This window comes from Nerophis ophidion, linkage group LG08 (assembly GCF_033978795.1).
Source record: "Nerophis ophidion isolate RoL-2023_Sa linkage group LG08, RoL_Noph_v1.0, whole genome shotgun sequence".
In the NCBI taxonomy this organism is placed as follows: Eukaryota; Metazoa; Chordata; class Actinopteri; order Syngnathiformes; family Syngnathidae; genus Nerophis; species Nerophis ophidion.
This window is the reverse complement of record NC_084618.1, coordinates 5,886,526-5,911,849: the sequence shown is the minus strand read 5'-3', so window position 1 is coordinate 5,911,849 and position 25,324 is coordinate 5,886,526. Positions and strand designations below refer to the sequence as shown.

The 25,324-nt window shown below is 40.4% G+C and overlaps 1 protein-coding gene across 2 annotated transcripts in view; it reads left to right on the top strand.

Annotated features, from left to right (window-relative positions):
* dock1 (dedicator of cytokinesis 1) overlaps positions 1-25,324 on the top strand; it is a 537,727-nt gene that overhangs the window by 465,110 nt on the left and 47,293 nt on the right. For both annotated transcript variants that reach the window (XM_061907548.1, XM_061907547.1), the window contains exons 41-44: positions 23-164; positions 4,258-4,339; positions 13,370-13,454; positions 20,662-20,748. In XM_061907548.1, coding sequence (XP_061763532.1) covers positions 23-164; positions 4,258-4,339; positions 13,370-13,454; positions 20,662-20,748 — 396 coding nt within the window. The remainder of the gene's footprint in view (positions 1-22; positions 165-4,257; positions 4,340-13,369; positions 13,455-20,661; positions 20,749-25,324) is intronic.

The following is a 25,324-nucleotide window of genomic DNA, read 5'->3' as shown; positions in this document are numbered from 1 at the left end:
GCTTGGGTGTCCTTCCTTCCAGAACAAAATGTTCATCTATCGCGGGAAGGAGTACGAACGCTGGGAGGACTTCGAAGCCCGCCTCCTCACGCAGTTCCCCAACGCCGAGAAGATGAAGACCACCACGCCGCCCAGCGAGGACACCAAAGGTTCGCCTGGACAGAGTATCCTTTACAAAGTTACCAAAAACCCATTCTGACTGGGATGGGAATCAGCACCTCCAAGTCCGAGTCCGTGGTTCTCGCCCGGAAAAGGGCAGAGTGCCATATCCAAGTTGGGGAGCAGACCCTGCCCCAAGTGGAGGAGTTCAAGTACCTCGGAGTCTTGTTCACAAGTGAGGGAAGAGTGGATGGTGAGGTCGACATGCGGATCGGTGCGGCGTCTTCGGTAATGCGGACGCTGTATCGATCCGTTGTGGTGAAGAAGGAGCTGAGCCGGAAGGCAAAGCTCTCAATTTTCCCATCCTCACCTAAGATCATGAGCTTAGTTAGAGACAGGGTGAGGAGCTCAAAGTAAAGCCGCTGCTCCTCCATATCGAGAAGAACCAGATGATGTGGTTCGGGTATCGGGTCAGGATGCCACCCGAACGCCTCCCTAGGGAGGTGTTTAGGGCACGTCCGACCGGTAGGAGACCCAGGACACGTTTGGAAGACTACCTTATTTTTCGGACCATAAGTCGCGTTTTTTTGTAGTTTGGCCAAACTATAACAAAAAAATAAAAAATAAATCCATCCATCCATCCATTTTCTACCGCTTTTTCCCTTTCGGGGTCACGGGGGGCGCTGGCGCCTATCTCAGCTACAATTGGGCGGAAGGCGGGGTACACCCTGGACAAGTCGCCACCTCATCGCAGGGCCAACACAGATAGACAGACAACATTCACACTCACATTCACACACTAGGAAATATTTTTTTAATTTTTGGGGGTTTGGCCGGGCCACCCCCCCCCCCCGTGATGCTTAGTCAGTGGCCTAGTGGTTAGAGCATGGGTGTCAAACTCCGGTGGCCCGCCGTGTAATTTCACTTGGCCCTTAAGGCAATATCAAATTAACATTAGAGCTGGCCCGCCGCTTTAACACCACATTCACCGCTAATACTCTTACTTGCCAACTCTCCCGATTTTCCCAGGAGACTCCTGAAGTTCAGTGCCCCTCCCGAATTTCATCCGGGACAACAATATTTGGGGTGGGCTTTAAAGGCACTGGCTCCACATCCGCTTTTCCTCCATACAAACAGCGGCTTTTACACACACACAAGTGAATGCAAGGCATACTTGGTCAACAGCCATACAGGTCACACTGAGGGTGGCCGTATAAACAATTTTAACACTGTTACAAATATGCGCCACACTGTGAACCCACACCAAACAAGAATGACACGTTTCGGGAGAACATCCGCACCATAACACAACATAAACACAACAGAACAAATACCCAGAACGTCTTGCAGCAGCCTCAGCCTTCCCGGTAAGGTTTATTCAGGTGTACTGGAGAGGAGGCTACACCGGATAGTCGAACCTCGGATTCAGGAGGAACAGTGTGGTTTTCGTCCTGGTCGTGGAACTGTGGACCAGCTCTATACTCTCGGCAGGGTTCTTGAGGGTGCATGGGGGTTTGCTTAACCAGTCTACATGTGCTTTGTGGACTTGGAGAAGGCATTGGACCGTGTCCCTCGGGAAGTCCTGTGGGGAGTGCTCAGAGAGTATGGGGTACCGGACTGTCTTATTGTGGCGGTCCGCTCCCTGTGTGATCAGTGTCAGAACTTGGTCCGCATTGCTGGCAGTAAGTCGGACACATTTCCAGTGAGGGTTGGACTCCGCCAAGGCTGTCCTTTGTCACCGATTCTGTTCAGAACTTTTATGGACAGAATTTCTAGGCGCAGTCAAGGCGTTGAGGGGTTCTGGTTTGGTGACCGCGGGATTAGGTCTCTGCTTTTTGCAGATGATGTGGTCCTGATGGCTTCATCTGACCGGGATCTTCAGCTCTCGCTGGATCGGTTCGCAGCCGAGTGTGAAGCGACCGGAATGAGAATCAGCACCTCCAAGTCCGAGTCCATGGTTCTCGCCCGGAAAAGGGTGGAGTGCCATCTCCGGGTTGGGGAGGAGACCCTGCCCCAAGTGGAGGAGTTCAAGTACCTAGGAGTCTTGTTCACGAGTGAGGGAAGAGTGGATCGTGAGATCGACAGGCGGATCGGTGCGGCGTCTTCAGTAATGCGGACGTTGTATCGATCCGTTGTGGTGAAGAAGGAGCTGAGCCGGAAGGCAAAGCTCTCAATTTACCGGTCGATCTACGTTCCCATCCTCACCTATGGTCATGAGCTTTGGGTCATGACCGAAAGGATAAGATCACGGGTACAAGCGGCCCAAATGAGTTTCCTCTCCCTTAGAGATAGTGTGAGAAGCTCTGCCATCCGGGAGGAACTCAAAGTAAAGCCGCTGCTCCTCCACACCGAGAGGAGCCAGATGAGGTGGTTCGGGCATCTGGTCAGGATGCCACCCGAACGCCTCCCTAGGGAGGTGTTTAGGGCACGTCCAACCGGTAGGAGGCCACGGGGAAGACCCAGGACACGTTGGGAAGACTATGTCTCCCGGCTGGCCTGGGAACGCCTCGGGATCCCCCGGGAAGAGCTAGACGAAGTGGCTGGGGAGAGGGAAGTCTGGGCTTCCCTGCTTAGGCTGCTGCCCCCGCGACCCGACCTCGGATAAGCGGAAGATGATGGATGGATGGATGGATGGTCTTGCAGCAGTAACTCTTCCGGGATGCTACAACATACACCCGCCGCCATCACCAAACCCCGTCCACCTCAACCCCGCCGCCGAAAAGAGGCATTCAATTTTTATTTAAATTTTATTTGAGATGCCATTGATGTTTTTTAATTATCATTATTATTTGAAACTCCATTTTGCCTGTCACTATAAAGTTATATAAGCCTTGCTTGTTCAATATTTAATGCAAAACTTGTTTGGGTCCCCATTAAAAGGTTCATTTGTTCAACCTCGGCCCGCGGCTTTGTTGGGTTTTAAATTTTGGCCCACTCTGTATTTGAGTTTGACACCCCTGGGTTAGAGTGTCCGCCCTGAGATCGGTAGGTTTTGAGTTCAAACCCCAAAGTCTATAAAAATGGGAGCCTTTACTTACCTGCTTGGCACTCAGCATCAAGGTTTGGAATTGGGGGTTTAATCTAGGGCTTCACGGTGGCAGAGGGGTTAGTGCGTCTGCCTCACAATACGAAGTTCCTGCAGTCCTGGGTTCAAATCCAGGCTCGGGAACTTTCTGTGTGGAGTTTGCATGTTCTCCCCGTGAATGCGTGGGTTCCCTCCGGGTACTCCGGCTTCCTCCCACTTCCAAAGACATGCACCTGGGGATAGGTTGATTGGCAACACTAAATTGGTTTGAATGTGAGTGTGAATGTTGTCTGTCTATCTGTGTTGGCCCTGCGATGAGGTGGCGACTTGTCCAGGGTGTACCCCGCCTTCCGCCCGATTGTAGCTGAGATAGGCGCCAGCACCCCCCGCGACCCCAAAAAAGGGGAATAAGCGTTAGAAAATGGATGGATGGATGGTTTAATCACCAAAAATGATTCCCGGGCGCGGCCACCGCTGCTGCTCACTGCTCCCCTCGGGTGATGGGTTAAATGCAGAGAATAATTTTGCCACACCTTTTATAAAAAAAGCTGCCAGGCCGCACTTTGAAAAAACGCCTCCATACTGCTAAGTAGTGAATGTATTGGTCCAAAAATTAAGATATTTTTATTCAAATGTGTTCCAAATGAAGTGAATGTGAAGTGAATTATATTTATATAGCGCTTTTCTCTATCGACTCAAAGCGCTTGACATAGTGAAACCCAATATCTAAGTTACATTTAAACCAGTGTGGGTGGGGCACTGGGAGCAGGTGGGTAAAGTGTCTTGCCCAAGGACACAACGGCAGTGACTAGGATGGCGGAAGCAGGGATCGAACCTGCAACACTGAAGTTGTGAATTATATTTATATAGCGCTTTTCTCTAGTGACTCAAAGCGCTTTACATAGTGAAACCCAATATCTAAGTTACATTTAAACCAGTGTGGGTGGGGCACTGGGAGCAGGTGGGTAAAAGTGTCTTGCCCAAGGACACGACGGCAGTGACTAGGATGGCGGAAGCGGGAATCGAACCTGCAACCCTCAAGTTGCTGGCACGGCCGCTCTACCAACCGAGCAGAATCAAGCAGAAAATATTGTTGTTATTATCATCATTATCCTTAACATTTCTGCTTAAAGACATCCAGTGTTTTACAGTGAAACCCATCCTGGATTTACCCGCCAAGTTCCAGAACAAGCCAGTGTCTGAGCAAATACTCAGGTAAGTCACTCTTTAATGTCCGTAGTGCTCTTGACTTTCCGGGAGGTTTTTGACCGCCCGTTAGTGGTCACTATGCCAAGTCAAACACATCATAATAATACCTTTGGCATGTTTGCCCCCAGCCACATGTCGTCCAAATAGTCTGGGATGTGCTGCACCAGTGGGCTTAATTAAAATAGGACGGGTGTTTACCCGTGGAGATCGTCGGGACCCAGGATGGACCGCTCGCCTGTATCGGTTGGGGACATCTCTACGCTGCTGATCCGCTTGAGATGGTTTCCTGTGGACGGGACTCTCACTGCTGTCTTGGAGCCACTATGGATTGAACTTTCACAGTATCATGTTAGACCCGCTCGACATCCATTGCTTTCGGTCCCCTAGAGGGGGGGGGTTGCCCACATCTGAGGTCCTCTCCAAGGTTTCTCATAGTCAGCATTGTCACTGGCGTCCCACTGGATGTGAATTCTCCCTGCCCACTGGGTGTGAGTTTTCCTTGCCCTTTTGTGGGTTCTTCCGAGGATGTTGTAGTCGTAATGATTTGTGCAGTCCTTTGAGACATTTGTGATTTGGGGCTATATAAATAAACATTGATTGATTGATTGATTGATTGTGTAAATACGCCTGCGTGCCGCCTTTTTATCGCGGCGCTGCAGCGTCTGCCGCCGTGACCCCGTTCTTATTTGCACACTTTGTCTGATTGTAATGCGTAACTGGCATTTAGCAGCACATTTTGTCCGGTCCAAATATACCCCTATTTTTCGGACTATAGTTTGCACACCTTCTCGTTCAATGTGTTTTTCTTTATTTTCATGACTACTGTATTTCCTTGAATAGCCGCCGGGGGGCGCTGATTAATTTAAAACCTTTTCTCACTCCTCCGCTTATTCAAAGCATGCGGTAAAAGTAAGCAGGCGCTAATCATTTTTAAAACCTCTTTCCTGCGCTTACCAATGGCATGCAGTAAAAAATCAAGTGTGATTAAGAAAAAAGGTAATAATAATAATATTATTCAGCGTCCGCGACCCGGTGGTTGGGGACCACTGATCTAGAAGCATGTCATCGCAACTGTTTTTACCCAATGCTGTCTACGTGCCGGCCGGTCGCATGCATTTCGCTGTTTCTTAAACGAGATTGCAATGCATACTTGGCCAACAGCCATACCTTTTACACTTTTTCTGCAGGCGAGCTACTTTTCAATTGACCAACTCGAGGGGATCTACCTCATTTATATATATCATTTATATTTATTTATTTATAGACATTTTTGTAAACAAGTTAAATGTGTTTAATGATAATACAAGCATGTGTAACACATATAGATGTCTTTCTTTCACAAAGACAAAAATATAAGTTGGTATATTACCTGATTCTGATGACTTGCATTGATTGGAATCAGACAGTAATGATGATAACGCCCACATTTTCAAATGGAGGAGAAAAAAAGTGGTCCTTTCTGTACAATACCACATGAAAGTGGTTGGTTTTTGGCATCTAATTCATCCAGCTTCCATACACTTTACAAGAAAAACATTGGCGGCAAATTCCGTAGCTTGCTTGATTGACATTCACGGCACCCGAGGGTCTTGTGAGATGACGCTGGCTGCTGCCAGTTCATTATTATGAAAAAATGACCGAGAGGAAGGCGAGAAACACTTTTTATTTCAACAGACTTTCGCACCGTCCCTTCCGTCAAAACTCTAAAGGCCGACTGCACATTTCCTATCTTCACAATAAAAGCCCTGCTTCATGCTGCCTGCGCTAACAAAATAAGAGTCTCGGAAAGCTGGCGTGCACAAGTGATGTGCACGCCAGCTTTCTGAGGGATCGCTTGTGCACGCCAGTTTTCCGAGACTCTGTATTTAGTTAGCGCAGGCAGCATGAAGCAGGGCTTTTATTGTGAAGATAGGAAATGTGCAGTCGGCCTTTAGAGTTTTGACGGAAGGTACGGCGCGAGAGTCTGTTGAAATAAAAAGTGTTTCTCGCCTTCCTCTCGGTCATATTTTCATAATAATGATCTTGCAGCAGCCAGCGTCATCTCACAAGACCCTCCGGTACCGTGAATGTCATTTAAGTGACGTCTTGGTGAAGATTGATGATCACTCATTTTTAGGTCTATTTTTTTTAAAAGCCTGGCTGGAGATCGACTGACACACCCCCCGCGGTCGACTGGTAGCTCGCCATCGACGTAATGGGCACCCCTGGTGTAGAGGGTTACAGAACAGGAAGGCTGATGGGCGCCCCATGAAAGATGGTTAAACAGGTAGAGTAAAACGCTGGGGAAGGATGAGTAAAAAAAAATACAAGGTTTTTTCCCCCTGGTGTGGGGGAAAAAAACCTCCCTAGCAAAGCACAAACACATCCAAACCCCGTTTCCATATGAGTTGGGAAATTGTGTTCAATGTAAATATAAACAGAATACAATGATTTGCAAATCCTTTTCAACCCATATTCAGTTGAATATGCTACAAAGACAACATATTTGGTGTTCAAACTCATAAACTTTATTTTTTTTTCGTACATAATGATTAACTTAAAATTTCATGGCTGCAACACGTGCCAAAGTAGTTGGGAAAGGGCATGTTCACCACTGTGTTACATCACCTTTTCTTGTAACAACGCTCAATAAACGTTTGGGAACTGAGGAAACTTAATTGTTAAGGCTTTGAAAGTGGAATTTTTCCCATTCTTGTTTTATACAGAGCTTCAGTCGTTCAACAGTCCGGGGTCTCCGCTGTTGTATTTTACGCTTCATAATGCGCCACACATTTTTGATGGGAGACAGGTCTGGACTGCAGGCGGGCCAGGAAAGTACTCGCACTCTGTTTTTTCAACGAAGCCACGCTGTTGTAACACGTGCTGAATGTGGCTTGGCATTGTCTTGCTGAAATAAGCAGGGGCGTCCATGAAAAAGATGGCGCTTAGATGGCAGCATATGTTGTTCCAAAACCTGTATGTACCTTTCAGCATTAATGGTGCCTTCACAGATGTGTAAGTTACCCATGCCTTGGGCACTAATGCACCCCCATACCATCACAGATGCTGGCTTTTGAACTTTGCGTCGATAACAGTCTGGATGGTTCTCTTCTCCTTTGGTCTGGAAATATTTCCAAAAACAATTTGAAAAGTGGACTCGTCAGACCAGAGAACACTTTTCCACTTTGCATCAGTCCATCTTAGGTAAACTCGGGCCCAGAGAAGCCCGCGGAGTTTCTGGATGTTGTTGATAAATGGCTTTCGCTTTGCATAGTAGAGCTTTAACTTGCACTTACAGATGTAGCGACGAAACATATTTAGTGACAGTGGTTTTCTGAATTGTTCCTGAGCCCATGTGGTGATATCCTTCAGAGATTGATGTCATTTTTTGATACAGTGCCGTCTGTTTGTTTCCGGCCATGCCGCTTACGTGGGGTGATTTCTCCAGATTCTCTGAACATTTTGATGATATTATGGACCGTAGATGTTGAAATCCCTAATTTTCTTGCAATTGCACTTTGAGAAACGTTGTTTTTAAACTGTTTGACTATTTGCTCACGCAGTTGTGGACAAAGGGGTGTACCTCGCCCCATCCTTTCTTGTGAAAGACTGAGCATTTTTTTGGGAAGCTGTTTTTATACCCAATCATGGCACCCACCTGTTCCCAATTAGCCTGCACACCTGTGGGATGTTCACAATAAGTGTTTGATGAGCAGAAAAAAAAGGTTATCAGTTTGAACATCAAATATGTTGTCTTTGTAGCATATTCAACTGAATCTGGGTTGAAAAGGATTTGCAAATCATTGTATTCTGTTTATATTTACATCTAACACAATTTCCCAACTCATATAGAAACTGAGTTTTGTATAAGCCGCAGGGGTCAAAGTGTAGGCAAAGTGTAGCGGTTTATAGTCCAGAATTTAGGGTAAGTGGTGCATGGAGACATCGCCTCTGAAGGTCGACGGGGTCACGTTGGCGTCGACTTGCTTTATGTGTCCACTGTAAAACCAGCCTTCCCGCTAGTGGGCTCATCAAACGCTTAATTGGGCCCCAGCGTTCAAGCTGCTTCATTAATCTGTTTATTCGATCAGGGGCTTCACGCTACACTTTCTCGCTCCATTTCTGGCATTATCAGGCTCATTAAAATGCGGCGTCCCACCTTTGGCGACCCAGAAAATCGGGGCAAAAAAAAATCTGATTTGTGACCGCCGGAGACGATGCGTGGAGTTTCAACGTGCCAGGAAAATCGATGGCGACAAAAAGGTCATTTTTTTTGCATCGATATTATAGTGCCACCTCTCATTTCCTTTCAAAAGATCAAAGTCAGAGGATGTCATGTTTAATCCAATGAATCCGTTCCAGACGCCCACAAATATGAACACAAAACACATTTTAGGGGGAACTATTATACATTCAACCTCAGGCCTTTTTTTTTTAATATCTCGATATTTTTTATGCCGTATCGCGATACACGATATATATCTCGATATTTTGCCTTAGCTTTGAATGAACACTTGATGCATATAATCCCAGCAGGATGATGATTCTATGTGTCTACATTCAAACATTCTTCTTCATACTGCATTAATATATCCTAATTTTAAACGTTCATGCAGAGAGGGAAATTGACCCAAACCGTATTTATTAAACAGTTATTAAGCAAACAAACATTCATGTCATTTCCAAAACAGAAAGTGCAAGATTGTCAGAGACGTTTTGAAACAAGCTATGAGTGCACTTTTGTGCATGATGTCACTAAGATGACATACCAAAACAACACTAAATTAAAGTGCACTTTTTGTACAGAGCGCAACTACAATAGCTTAAAACAAATAAAGTGCACTTTTGTGCATGATGTCACACAAGATATTTCAATAACTTAAATAATTAAAGCTGCAAGCAGCGTTGGTCAGGTCCGCCTTTGGCCGCTGCCAAGCCCTGGTCTAAGTCAGACCTACATAGAGGTCTTTGTTTCATGTCTCTACGACATTCCTAACAGAAGTTACAAGCAGTTTCGTCAGGGTTTTTTCTTAGGGGGCGCTAAAGCGCAATTATGACTTTAGGGGTTTGTTTTTTTATTAGATGGCAATTTTTGCCAGTCCTGATGTGTGTGTAAAATTTGGGGAGTTTTGAAGCATGTTAAGGGGGTGAAATTACAGATCGGCGTATCTGGATGTTGTTGATAAATGGCTTTCGCTTGGCATAGTAGAGCTTTAACTTGCACTTTGAATCATTTTTCTTAGGGGGCGCTAAAGCGCAATTATGACTTTAGGGGTTTGGTTTTTTATTAGATGGCAATTTTTGCCAGTCCTGATGTGTGTGTAAAATTTGGGGAGTTTTGAAGCATGTTAAGGGGGTGAAATTACAGATCGGCGTATCTGGATGTTGATAAATGGCTTTCGCTTGGCATAGTAGAGCTTTAACTTGCACTTTGAATCATTTTAAGGGGGTCAAATTACAGTTCAAAGAGGCAAAAAGGAAATTTTTTAGGAAAATTTGCGCAGGGGTTCTTTGAAGGGTCATAAAATCAAAACCGGAGCAGTAATCAAAACTCTGATCCATACTTTTAATCAGAAGGTTCCAAACTCTCTCCTGTGCGAGTTTGAAGCCGAAACGACAAACGCACTCGGAGGAGTTTTCGTTTGAAAAAAGTTGACGGGTTTTCACAAAACTTTTATTTTGAAGGGGTAATTGCCAACTTCCTGTTGATTTTTTCTGCAGGCTGTCGATTATTGAAATGTAGGTCTAAGTGAGACCTACATAGAAGTTTTTGTTTCATGTCTTTCCGGCATTCCTACTGGAAGTTACAAGCAGTTTTGTCTGATTTCTCTTCCTAGGAGCAGTTTTTTCTGTGTTTTATTCAAAAATTGCGCTAGAGCACATTTTTTAATTTTCGGGTTTGGTTTTTTCATTAGATCGCAATTTTTGCCAGTACTGATGTGTTTGGTGAGTTTTGAAGCATTTGAAGGGGGTCAGGGCTTCACGGTGGCAGAGGGGTTAGTGCGTCTGCCTCACAATACGAAGGTCCTGCAGTCCTGGGTTCAAACCCAGGCTCGGGATCTTTCTGTGTGGAGTTTGCATGTTCTCCCCGTGAATGCGTGGGTTCCCTCCGGGTACTCCGGCTTCCTCCCACTTCCAAAGACATGCACCTGGGGATAGGTTGATTGGCAACACTAAATTGGCCCGAGTGTGTGAATGTTGTCTGTCTATCTGTGTTGGCCCTGCGATGAGGTGGCGACTTGTCCAGGGTGTACCCCGCCTTCCGCCCGATTGTAGCTGAGATAGGCGCCAGCGCCCCCCGCGACCCCAAAAGGGAATAAGCGGTAGAAAATGGATGGATGAAGGGGGTCAAATTACAGCTCAAAGAGGCAAAAATAGCATTTTTTGCGAAAATGTTGCTTTGAATGGGTTTTTGCAAAATTTTTGTTGATTTTAGAAGATACAATTATGAAATTTAGGTCTAAGTCAGCCCTACATAGGGGTGTTTGTTTCATGTCTCTACGACATTCCTAACGGAAGTTACAAGCATTCTGTTTTTTGTTTTTCCTAGGGGGCGCTAGAGCGCATTTTTGATTTTTGGGGTTTGTTTTTTTTTATTAGATGGCAATTTTCGCCAGTTCTGATGAGTGCGTGAAATTTGGTGAGTTTTGAAGCATGTTCAGGGGGTCAAATTACAGTTCGAAGAGGCGGCGGAATAATAATAATAATAATAAAACGCACCAAATTCAATAGGGTCCTTTTCATACGGTGTTGATGTGGAAATAGTTCCCCTGGCATTTTGTTGGCGTGGCACCGGCCGAAATGTTGACATGCAGAGTTTCAAGCACTCTTCATTCTCTGGATCAGTGGTTCTCGAATGGGGGTACGCGTACCCCTGGGGGTACTTGAAGGTATGCCAAGGGGTACGTGAGATTTTTTTTTAAATATTCTAAAAATAGCAACAATTCAAATATGCTTTATATATTTATTGAATAATACTTCAACAAAATATGAATGTAAGTTCATAAACTGTGACAAGAAATGCAACAATGCAATATTCAGTGTTCCATAAATATTGATGTTAAAGATTTGTTTTTTTGTGAAGAAATGTTTAGAATGAAGTTGATGAATCCAGATGGATCTCTATTACAATCCCCAAAGAGGGCACTTTAAGTTGATGATTACTTCTATGTGTAGAAATCTTTATTAGGGTCCGCCAGGCCCATTGCAAAGGACTCCACAGGAGTCCTTTGCAATGGGCCAAGGACCCTATTGAAACTGGTGCGTTTTATTATTATTCCGCACCTACGCGCTGTAATTTGACCCCCTTAACATGGTTCAAAACTCACCAAATTAGACACACATGTCGGTCTGGCATGCCTTCCCAACTTATTAAGCAACCAAACCCCAAAATTGAAAATTGCGCGCTAGCGCCCTTTAGGAAGAAATAAAAAAAACAGACTGCTTGTAACTTCCATTAGGAACGTCGTAGAGACATGAAACAAAAACCTCTATGTAGGACTGACTTAGACCTAGATTTCATAATTTTACTTTCTAGGTCAAAAATTACTCAAAATTTTGCTAAAACCCATTCAAAGCAAAATTTTCGCAAAAAATGCTATTTTTGCCTCTTTGAGCTGTAATTTGAGCCCCTTAAAATGCTTCTAAACTCACCAAACTTGGCACACACATCAGGACTGGCGAAAATTGCGATCTAATTAAAAAACCAAATCCCAATACTCAAAATTGCGCTCTAGCGCAATTTTGGAATAAAACACAGCAAAAACTGCTCCTAGGAAGAAAACACAAACAAAATTGCTTGTAACTTCCAGTAGGAATGCCGGAAAGACATGAAACAAAAACTTCTATGTAGGTCTCACTTAGACCTACATTTAGATAATTGGCATCCTTCGGCAAAAATCAACAGGAAGTTAAAAATTACCCCTTCAAAATAAAAGTTTTGTAAAAACCCGTCACCTTTTTCAAACGTAAACTCCTCTGAGTGCGTTTGTCGTTTCGGCTTCAAACTCGCACAGGAGAGAAATTGAACCCTTTTGATTAAAACTATCCAACAAAGTTTTTATCAAAAGCATCGACAACTTGTCTTCCTTATCTTTCTTCAGTTTTAAAAGTCTCTCTGTCTCAATGGAGATCTTCCTTTATTACCTCCTGCTTCGATTGAAAGTCCAGTTTAGAAAACTGTTTGTTTTTAGATATGTAATCCTCCATGTTAAAAGTGCAAGGGAGATGAAAGAATAAAGGAGAGCTGCTCACTCTTGCTGCTTGTTGTCACTTCTTCTGCAGCCGAGTAGTCGCAAGAAGGATCACTAGCGCCCTCTACCACCAGGAGGCGGGAGTCATTTAATGACTCATATTTGACACACGCAGCTACGGTATATGAATAAAACATAGCTGCTTACTGTTCTTTTTAGCATATTCAATAGCTTGGACCTTAAATCCTACTGAATAGCTCTCAGTCTTCTTCCCTTTATGCGATTTCAAATGATTGAAATCAGCCTCCTCCATTTCGAAAATGATGACAGGTGAAGTGTCACTCGTGACGTGACGAGTTTGACCCTGCGGAAATTCTAGACATGCGCTAATAAAAAATAAAATTTTGCAAAACGAGTTTGACCCGGCAGTAATTCTAGGCAGGCGCATACTATATACCCGGCGGCAATTCAAGGAAATACGGTAATGCTGTGTTGATTCCACGACTGTATATATCGGTATCGGTAATTAAGAGTTGGGGAATATCGGATATCGGCAAAAAAAGCCATTATCAAACATCTCTAGTTATTATATTTATCAACACACACAAATGTACCAATTGAGTACCGGAACATCGTATCCATTGAAATGTGAATGGGACCCATCTTTACCGAAAAACCCATTCCCCGTGTGCGGGCCCACTCCGCATACCCGAGCAGAACCGGGACCAGCAGGGCAAGAAAGGGCGCGGGGGTGTAGTGTGTGACGACAACACGAAATCGGTCAACCTTTTCGAAATCACGACGACTCGCGCCGGCCATAAAGCTTTTAATTTACTCTGCCGCACCTCCTTCTCTCTCCCTTCAGCTTCTACACCGTAAATGAAGTCCATAAATTCCAGTATTCCAGGCCGGTCAGGAAAGGCGAGAAGGACCCGGACAACGAGTTCGCGGTAAGTGCGGCGTGATATTTTATTTCAGACGGTACGGTACGTTTTATTAGGACGTACGAATTAACCCAACACCTGCACTTTCCAGGTCAGCATTAGCTGTGGCTGTAGGCAACCCCCTAATGTTTTGTTTTGGGGTTTTCTTGTTCATCAACTCCCTAAAATATAATTTGCAGTATGTAATAAAATCTATATTTTGGAATACTTTATTAAGAGCCCAAACTTTTTGCATTAAAGGCCACACACTGACTAATCAAAAGGGTGCATTTTGGCAGGTTTCGCCTTCAAAACCAGTACAAAATTTGGACTTTTTGCAAAGAACTAGAAAATGCAATTTTTTTGGTTTTACCATGAATTGATTAAAGTTGAAAAAGTTATTCGGGTGTTACCATTTAGTGGTCAATTTTACGGAATATGTACTGTACTGTGCAATCTACTAATAAAAGTTTCAATCAATCAATCAATCAATCAGAAAAAGTCGTAATTGCTTGTGAATGCTAAAAAACAAGTTATCATGCTAATGTTATCATGACAAAATATTTCACGCTGAGGGTCAAAAGTTAAGATTAAGAGTGCACAGAGTTTTTTCCAAAAGGCCACACAGTGACGTATCAAAAGATACAGGGGCCATTTTGGCAGGTTTCACCTTCAAAACCCGTACAAAATGTGGACTTTTTGCAAATAATTAGAAAATGCCATTTTTGGTCGTATTTTGTTGTGAATGCTAAAGAGCCAAAACTGAACAGATATGCTAGTAGTTAGCACGCTGGCTAGATAGTGTCAAGTAACAAAAATATGAGCTAAAAAAGCTAGAATGCTAACATGCTAACAATAGCATTCTTACAATTAGCATTAGTAAAATACCAAAATATACTGTAGGTGTATACCTGGTCGATATATATCTTAAAAAAAAAACTAGCGTGCAACTGTTATCTTGCTTGAATATTAACTGTAGTAGCGAGAATGTTAACACAATTACATTCTTACAATTAGCATTAGGGAAATACCAAAATATTGAAATTAAGGTGTTTACCTTGTAAATTATCTAAAAAAAGCTAGCATGCTACTGTCATCATGCTTAAATGTTAACTGTAGTATTTTTCAAATACCAAAATATATGCTGGCAGCTGTTAAATTATATATATTTTTAAATAGCATGATACTGTTAGCATGCAGTCAAGTACCAAAATATATTACTCTATGTGTAGCTGAAAAAGAGTTTTAACGTTAGCATGCATAAAATGCCAAAACATGGCTGAAGTGTATACCAAAAAAATTTGTTAAAAAAAACAAGCTATCATGCTAACGTTAGCATGCTTACTGGTATCATTTATTAAGTGACAAAATAGTTCACGCTATATTTAGCACGCTGGCTAGATAGTGTCAAGTAACAAAAATATGAGCTAAAAAAGCTAGAATGCTAACATGCTAACGATAGCATTCTTACAATTAGCATTAGTAAAATACCAAATTATACTGTAGGTGTATACCTGGTAATATATCTTAAAAAAAAAAACTAGCGTGCAACTGTTTTCTTGCTTGAATATTAACTGTAGTAGCGAGAATGCTAACACAATTACATTCTTACAATTAGCATTAGTGAAATACCAAAATATTGAAATTAAGGTGTTTACCTTGTAAATTATCTAAAAAAAAAAGCTAGCATGCTACTGTTATCATACTTAAATGTTAACTATAGTATTTTTCAAATACCAAAATATATGCTGGCAGCTGTTAAATTATATATATTTTTAAATAGCATGATACTGTTAGCATGCAGTCAAGTACCACAATATAATACTCTGAGATGTGTAGCTGAAAAAGTGTTTAACGTTAGCACGCAGAAAATGCCAAAACATGGCCGAAGTGTATACCAACAAAATTTGTTAAAAAAAACAAGCTATCATGCTAATGTTAGCATGCTTACTGGTATCATTTATCAAGTGACAAAATAGTTCACGCTATATTTAGCACGCTAGCTAGATAGTGTCAAGTAACACAAATATGAGCTAAAAAAGCTATAATGCTAACATGCTAACATTCTTACAATTAGCATTAGTAAAATACCAAAATATACTGTAGGTGTATACCTGGTAATATATCTTATTAAAAAAAACTAGCGTGCAACTGTTATCTTGCTTGAATATTAATTGTAGTAGTGAGAATGCTAATACAATTACATTCTTACAATTAGCATTAGTGAAATACCAAAATATTGAAATTAAGGTGTTTACCTTGTAAATTATCTAAAAAAAAGCTAGCATGCTACTGTTATCATGCTTAAATGTTAACTATAGTATTTTTCAAATACCAAAATATATGCTGGCAGCTGTTAAATTATATATATTTTTAAATAGCATGATACTGTTAGCATGCAGTCAAGTACCACAATATAATACTCTGAGATGTGTAGCTGAAAAAGTGTTTAACGTTAGCACGCAGAAAATGCCAAAACATGGCCGAAGTGTATACCAACAAAATTTGTTAAAAAAAACAAACTATCATGCTAACGTTAGCATGCTTACTGGTATCATTCATCAAGTGACAAAATATTTCACGCTATAATATTTTAGCACGCTGGCTAGATAGTGTCAAGTAACAACAAATATGAGATTAAAAAAAAGCGAGAATGCTAACAGTACTATGCTAACAACAACATGCTTTTAATTAGCATTGGTAAAATACCAAAATATAAAACATTGAGGTGTATACTTGGTAAATTATTTTTTTTTTAAACGCTAACATGCTACTGTTATCATGCTTAAATGTTAACTAATATTTTTCAAATACCAAAATATATGCTGGCAGCTGTAAATTATATTTTGAAAATAGCATGCTACTGTTAGCATGCGAACATGCAAACTTTAACATTTGTCAAGTACCAAAACATATTACTCTGAGATGTGTAGCTGGAAAAGTGTTAAACATTAGCACGCATAAAATGCCAAAATATGTCCGAAATTTGTTTAAAAAAAAACAACCTACCATGCTAACATTAGCATGCTTACTGGTATCATTCATCAAGTGACAAAATATTTCACGCTATAATATTTTAGCACGCTGGCTAGATAGTGTCAAGTAACAAAAAAAATATGAGATAGAATGCTTAACAGTACTATGCTAACAACAACATGCTTTTAACTAGCATTGGTAAAATACCAAAATATAAGACATTAAGGTGTATACCTGGTAATTTATCTAAAAAGATAACATGCTACTGTTATCATGCTTAAATGTTGTATTTTTCAAATACCAAAATATATGACACTGAAGTGTATAACTGTTGAATTTTATATAATTTTTAAAATAGCATGCAACTGTTAGCATGCAAACTTTAACATGTGTCAAGTACCAAAATATATTACTCTGAGATGTGTAGCTAGAAAAAGTGTTTAACGTTAACACGCATAAAATGCCAAAATATGGCCGAAATTTGTTTAAAAAAAACAAGCTATCATGCTAACATTAGCATGCTTACTGGTATCATTCATCAAGTGACAAAATATTTCACGCTATAATATTTTAGCACGCTGGCTAGATAGTGTCAAGTAACAAAAAATATGAGATAGAATGCTAACAGTACTATGCTAACATGCTAACAACAACATGCTTTTAACTAGCATTGGTAAAATACCAAAATATAAGACATTAAGGTGTATACCTGGTAATTTATCTAAAAAGATAACATGCTACTGTTACCATGCTTAAATGTAGTATTTTTCAAATACCAAAATATATGACACTGAAGTGTATAACTGTTAAATTTTATATAATTTTTAAAATAGCATGCAACTGTTAGCATGCAAACTTTAACATGTGTCAAGTACCAAAATGTATTACTCTGAGATGTGTAGCTGGAAAAGTGTTAAACATTAGCACGCATAAAATGCCAAAATATGGCTGAAATTTGTTTAAAAAAACAAGCTATCATGCTAACATTAGCATGCTTACTGGTATCATTCATCAAGAGACAAAATATTTCACGCTATAATATTTCAGCACGCTGGCTAGATAGTGTCAAGTAACAAAAACTATGAGATAGAATGCTAACAGTACTATGCTAACATGCTAACAACAACATGCTTTTAACTAGCATTGGTAAAATACCAAAATATAAGACATTAAGGTGTATACCTGGTAATTTATCTAAAAAGATAACATGCTACTGTTATCATGCTTAAATGTAGTATTTTTCAAATACCAAAATATATGACACTGAAGTGTATAACTTAAATTTTATATAATTTTTAAAATAGCATGCAACTGTTAGCATGCAAACTTTAACATGTGTCAAGTACCAAAATATATTACTCTGAGATGTGTAGGTGGAAAAGTGTTAAACATTAGCACGCATAAAATGCCAAAATATGGCTGAAATTTGTTTAAAAAAACAAGCTACCATGCTAACATTAGCATGCTTACTGGTATCATTCATCAAGTGACAAAATATTTCATGCTATAATATTTTAGCACGCTGGCTAGATAGTGTCAAGTAACAAAAAAAATATGAGATAGAATGCTAACAGTACTATGCTAACAACAACATGCTTTTAACTAGCATTGGTAAAATACCAAAATATACAACATTGAGGTTTATACCTGGTAAATTATCTAAAAAAGATAGCATTACTATTACTATTATCATGCTTAAATGTTAACTGTAGTATTTTTCAAATACCGAAATATATGGTGGCAGCTGTTAAATTATATATTTTTTTAAATAGCATGCTACTGTTAGCATGCGAACATGCACATTTTAACATTCCGCAAGTACTAAATTATATTACTCTGAGATGTGTAGCTGGAAAAGTGTTAAACATTAGCACGCATAAAATGCCAAAATATGGCCGAAATTTGTTTAAAAAAAACAAGCTACCATGCTAACATTAGCATGCTTACTGGTATCATTCATCAAATGACAAAATATTTCACGCTATAATATTTAGCACGCTGGCTAGATAGTGTCAAGTAACAAAAAATATGAGATAGAATGCTAACAGTACTATGCTAACATGCTAACAACAACATGCTTTTAACTAGCATTGGTAAAATACCAAAATATAAGACATTAAGGTGTCATTTATCTAAAAAGATAACATGCTACTGTTATCATGCTTAAATGTTGTATTTTTCAAATACCAAAATATATGACAGTGAAGTGTATAACTGTTAAATCTTATATAATTTTTAAAATAGCATGCTACTGTTAGCATGCGAACATGCAAACTTTAACATGTGTCAAGTACCAAAATATATTACTCTGAGATGTGTAGCTAGAAAAAGTGTTTAACGTTAACACGCATAAAATGCCAAAATATGGCCGAAATTTGTTAAAAAAAACAAGCTATCATGCTAACATTAGCATGCTCACTGGTATCATTCCTCAAGTGACAAAATATTTCACGCTATAATATTTCAGCACGCTGGCTAGATAGTGTCAAGTAACAAAAACTATGAGATAGAATGCTAACAGTACTATGCTAACATGCTAACAACAACATGCTTTTAACTAGCATTGGTAAAATACCAAAATATAAGACATTAAGGTGTATACCTGGTAATTTATCTAAAAAGATAACATGCTACTGTTATCATGCTTAAATGTAGTATTTTTCAAATATCAAAATATATGACACTGAAGTGTATAACTGTTAAATTTTATATAATTTTTAAAATAGCATGCAACTGTTAGCATGCAAACTTTAACATGTGTCAAGTACCAAAATATATTACTCTGAGATGTGTAGCTAGAAAAAGGGTTTAACGTTAACACGCGTAAAATGCCAAAATATGGCCGAAATTTGTTTGAAAAAACAAGCTATCATGCTAACATTAGCATGCTTACTGGTATCATTCATCAAGTGACAAAATATTTCACGCTATGATATTTCAGCACGCTGGCTAGATAGTGTCAAGTAACAAAAAAAATATGAGATAGAATGCTAACAGTACTATGCTAACAACAACATGCTTTTAACTAGCATTGGTAAAATACCAAAATATACAACATTGAGGTTTATAACTGGTAAATTATCTAAAAAAGATAGCATGCTACTATTATCATGCTTAAATGTTAACTGTAATATTTTTCAAATACCTAAATATATGGTGGCAGCTGTTAAATTATATATTTTTTTAAATAGCATGCTACTGTTAGCATGCGAACATGCAAATTTTAACATTCCGCAAGTACTAAATTATATTACTCTGAGATGTGTAGCTGGAAAAGTGTTAAACATTAGCACGCATAAAATGCCAAAATATGGCCGAAATTTGTTTAAAAAAACAAGCTACCCTGCTAACATTAGCATGCTTACTGGTATCATTCATCAAGTGACAAAATATTTCACGCTATAATATTTTAACACGCTGGCTAGATAGTGTCAAGTAACAAAAAATATGAGATAGAATGCTAACAGTACTATGCTAACATGCTAACAACAACATGCTTTTAACTAGCATTGGTAAAATACCAAAATATAAGACATTAAGGTGTATACCTGGTAATTTATCTAAAAAGATAACATGCTACTGTTATCATGCTTAAATGTAGTATTTTTCAAATACCAAAATATATGACACTGAAGTGTATAACTGTTAAATTTTATATAATTTTTAAAATAGCATGCAACTGTTAGCATGCAAACTTTAACGTGTCAAGTACCAAAATATATTACTCTGAGATGTGTAGCTAGAAAAAGTCTTTAACGTTAACACGTATAAAATGCCAAAATATGGCCGAAATTTGTTTAAAAAAAACAAGCTACCATGCTAACATTAGCATGCTTACTGGTATCATTCATCAAATGACAAAATATTTCACGCTATAATATTTAGCACGCTGGCTAGATAGTGTCAAGTAACAAAAAAAATATGAGATAAAAAATGCGGGAACAAAATTAGCTATAAAAAAATATATAAATATAAGCTAGCATGCTAACGTTAGCATGCTTTTAGTCAAGTGACAAAATATTTGATGCTAAGGGTGTGTAATTGCAAAACAAACAAAAAAAGTAGCATGATAATATTACTGTGATGACGTGGCGACTTGTCCAGGGTGTACCCCGCCTTCCGCTCGAGTGCAGCTGAGATAGGCTCCAGCAACCCCAATAAAGGGACAAATTTGAGCTCTGCTACATTTATCATGCGTCATCTTCCTCCTCCAGCTGTTCCATTCACATTCCCAGCATCCTTGTTTTTTTTATTCCAGAACATGTGGATCGAGAGGACCACGTACTCCACGGCCTACAAGCTGCCGGGCATCCTCCGCTGGTTCGAAGTCAAGTCCGTCTGCACGGTGAGTCCCAAAACACGGTGGGCCTCCTAATCGGGATGAAGATCTCCAGCCTGGGGGCTGATCGATGCCATTTGTCTGCTTTAAGCGCCATAGACGGTCGGTATTGATGGCGCTCTGCGAACCCGGTGACCGGACACGTTTCTCTCGCCGTCCGGCATTGATTCAGACAGGGCTGATTTTTTTTTTTTTGTGTAGCCAGCAAGCATCGCGACGCATCACAAACATAAAATTAAAGCTGCAAGCAGCGTTGGTCGGGTCCGCTTTTGGCTGCTGCCGCCGCTATTCAAGCCCTGGTCTAAGTCAGACCAACATAGAGGTTTTTATTTCATGTCTCTACGACATTTCTAACAGAAGTTACATGCAGTTTTGTCTGGGTTTTTTCCTAGGGGGCGCTAGAGTGCAATTTTTATTTTTAGGGTTTGGTTTTTTATTAGATGGCAATTTTCGCCAGTCCTGATGTGTGTGTAAAATTTGGGGAGTTTTAAAGCATGGAAAGGGGGTCAAATTACAGATCGGCGTTTCTGGATGTTGTTGATAAATGGCTTTCGCTTTGTATAGTAGAGCTTTAATTTGCACTTTGAAGCATTTTAAAGGGGTCAAATTACAGCTCAAAGAGGCAAAAATGAAATTTTTTAGGTAACTTTGCGCAGGGGTTCTTTGAAGGCATGTAAAATCAAAACCGGAGCAGTAATCAAAACTCTGTTCTATACTTTTAATCAGAAGGGTTCAATCTCCCTCCTGTGCGAGTTTGAAGCCGAAACGACAAACGCGCTCAGAGGAGATAACTTTTGAAAAAAGGTGACGGGTGTTTACAAAACTTTTATTTTGAAGGGGTAATTTTTAACTTCCTGTTGATTTTTGCTGAAGGATGTCAATAATTAAAATGTAGGTCTAGGTGAGACCTACGTAGAGGTTTTTGTTTCATGTCTTTCCGACATTCCTACTGGAAGTTACAAGCCGTTTTGTCTGTGTTTTTCTTCCTAGGAGCAGTTTTTTCTGTGTTTTATCCAAAAATTGCGCTAGAGCGCATTTTCGAGTTTTTGGGGTTTAGTTTTTTCATTAGATCGCAATTTTTGCGAGTTCTGATGTGTGTGCCAAGTTTGGTGAGTTTTGAAGCATTTTAAGGGGGTCAAATTACAGCTCAAAGAGGCAAAAATAGCTTTTTTTTGCGAAAATTTTGCTTTGAAGGGGTTTTTGTCAACTTCCTGTTGATTTTTGCTATATAAGTTTAAATTGGGAAATGTAGGTCTAAGTCAGTCCTACATAAAGGTTTTTGTTTCATGTCTCTACGACATTCCTAGCAGAAGTTACAAGCAGTGTTTTGTTTTTTTTCCTAGGGGGCGCTAGAGCGCATTTTTGATTTTTTTTTTTTTTTTTTTTTATCAAATGGCAATTTTCGCCAGTTCTGATGAGTGTGTGAAATTTGGTGAGTTTTGAAACATGATCAGGAGGTCAAATTACAGTTCAAAGAGGCGTCGGAATAATAAAAAATAATAATAAAACGCACCAGTTTCAATAGGGTCCTTTGCCTAATTAAAAAAAAGTTGCTGCTTCCTATCGAAGGAAAGTGGAGTCCATTACCCAAATAACCCTTTCAATAAGGAGGAGCATAACCCTTTAATCAGCATACCTAATTAAATGGCAAATGGGTTTGTGGAGAGGCGTGGCCTGCAGTCCGACAGCGAGACGGCGAGGAGTTTGCTTGAGTTTAGGTGTTAGTTACTTGAGGGGTACGGCGTGGTGAATTTCTACCATCCTCGTCACGTCCGTTGTGTCCTTGAGCAAGACACTTCACCCTTGCTCCAAATGTGTGATCGTGCATGGCGCGTTAAAATAATAAACAATAACTATATTTACAATAACTAAATTTAGTATAAAACATATATACAATTCATAGAATAGCTAGATTTAGATTTAATATCTAGGTTTAGATTGAACATTTCGGTTTGGATTTAACATGTAGCGCTCACATTTAGCTTTAGAGTTAACATTTAGGTTTAGATTGAACATTTAGGTTTAGATTAGGTTTACGACCTCGTGTTTTTGGAAGCAACTGTTGACGTGTGGTCAGGGAAAGTCCAAATAAAAGGAGGAAACGGGAAATCTTTCGCCAGTGCGTGCTGAAGACTGTACAAGAATACACACCAGACGTTTCTCCTCAAATTGAGCAAAATGTATTTCTGTCTCTGTTTGATTCCTTGCTTCTTGTCCTGTTTAATAGATGTAATCAGCGTTTAATCCTGACACCGACCTCGAAGCAATTATATTTGGTACATGGTGTAATGATAAGTCTGACCAGTAGATGGCAGTCACACATAAGAGATACGTGTAGACTGCGATATGACTCAAGTAAACAACACCAAAACTTTAAATGTTCCATTGAAAATAAAAGGTCATTACACACCGCTCTAAAAAATCCGTCAAAATGTTTTAGTATGACTTTAAAGCCGAACCGCTTAATGGATTGTTGGCCCATTACAGCTACCGTAGTCTAGAGATACAAGTATTACTATGGTGTGTGTGTATAAGGATGGCGTTTAGTTTCACAACATGGCAGCTCCCGCCACCAGTGTGTGAATGAATGGGTGAATGTGGAAATATTGTCAAAGCGCTATATAAGTATAAAAAAAAAAAAAGCGCTATATAAGTATAACCCTGTGGAGAGGCGTGGCCAGCGGTCCGACAGCGAGGCAGGGCACGCCAGAGCCTGGCCCAAGATGGCGGTGAGGAGTGCCTCGCTGTCGGACTGCCGGCCACGCCTCCTCGCCAGCCTCCTATATTGTTGTCCGGCTGGAAATCGGGTAAGTGTGATAAGTGTGACCAGTAGATGGCACTGAAACATAAGAAATACGCGTAGACTGCACTATGATGTCCCCACAAGGGACAAGCGGTAGAAAATGGATCGTTGGACGGATGTTCGAGAGTTTGCGCACGCATTTATTCACAAAGTGGTCACCCTCGTTTGTGAATGACTTGGCTGGCATTGTGGTGATGCGGGTGCGTTCTCTCAATAGTGCTTCACAGCGTGAAGGTACGAAATGAAGATTCATTTATACTATAGAACAAACTAAGAACAGAAATACTTGCACAAAGGCACTAGAGACAAAACCAACAGAACTAGCATGTAAGCTAAAAAAGAACCAAAGACTCTAGCATGAGAGCCTAGGAAATAAACAACCGAAGGAGTAGCGTGGAAGCTAACATTCACAACGTCTTTACCACAAGCGGGGATAGCGACGTCATCTGTTGCATCAAATACAAATTAGACTGCGAGATTGAATGACAAAAAAGGGCAGGCTTAAGTAGAGGGGATAATCAACAAGCAGGTGCGCGTGAAAAACAAAAAGGCAGGTGACACAAATACGTAACTATGACAACAGAACAAAACAGAAAGTGCCACCAGGAACTAAGGAAGACAAAATACTAACAGGATGTGATACAAAACAGAATATGCCACGATCCGAGCAGTGGATCATGACAGAAGCTGTGTTTTAAACCCAATCATGGCACCCACCTGTTCCCAATTAGCCTGTTCACCTGTGGGATGTTCCGAATAAGGTGTGCAGGCTAATTGGGAACAGGTGGGTGCCATGATTGGGTATAAAAACAGCTTCCCAAAAAATGCTCAGTCTTTCACAAGAAAGGATGGGGCGCGGTACACCCCTTTGTCCACAACTGCGTGAGCAAATAGTCAAACAGTTTAAGAACAACGTTTCTCAAAGTGAAATTGCAAGAAATTTAGGGATTTCAACATCTACGCTCCATAATATCATCAAAAGGTTCAGAGAATCTGGAGAAATCACTCCACGTAAGCGGCATGGCCGGAAACCAACATTGAATGACCGTGACCTTCGATCCCTCAGACGGCACTGTATCAAAAACCCACATCAATCTCTAAAGGATATCACCACATGGGCTCAGGAACACTTCAGAAAACCACTGTCACTGAATACAGCTTGTCACTACATCTTTAAGTACAAGTTAAAGCTCTACTATGCAAAGCGAAAGCTATTTATCAACAACATCCAAAAACGCCGCCGGCTTCTCTGGGCCCGAGATCATCTAAGATGGACTGATGCAAAGCGGAAAAGTGTTCTGTGGTCCGACGAGTCCACATTTCGAATTGTTTTTGGAAATATTCGACATCGTGTCATCCGCACCAAAGGGGAAGCGAACCATCCAGACTGAAGTGAAGTGAAGTGAATTATATTTATATAGCGCTTTTCTCTAGTGACTCAAAGCGCTTTACATAGTGAAACCCAATATCTAAGTTACATTTAAACCAGTTTGGGTGGCACTGGGAGCAGGTGGGTAAAGTGTCTTGCCCAAGGACACAACGGCAGTGACTAGGACGGCGGAGCAGGAATCGAACCTGCAACCCTCAAGTTGCTGGCACGGCCGCTCCACCAACCGAGCTAAGTCATCCCTATTTGCAGAATTCAACATATTTCATTCAAAATCATTTAAATCACGGGAACATTTAATTTTGTTGTATATATTTATATTTAGTTTTGTAATCCAACCACAACTTAGATTACTTGGAAGAAAAAAGGTAGAGGTAGAGGTAGAGGTAGAG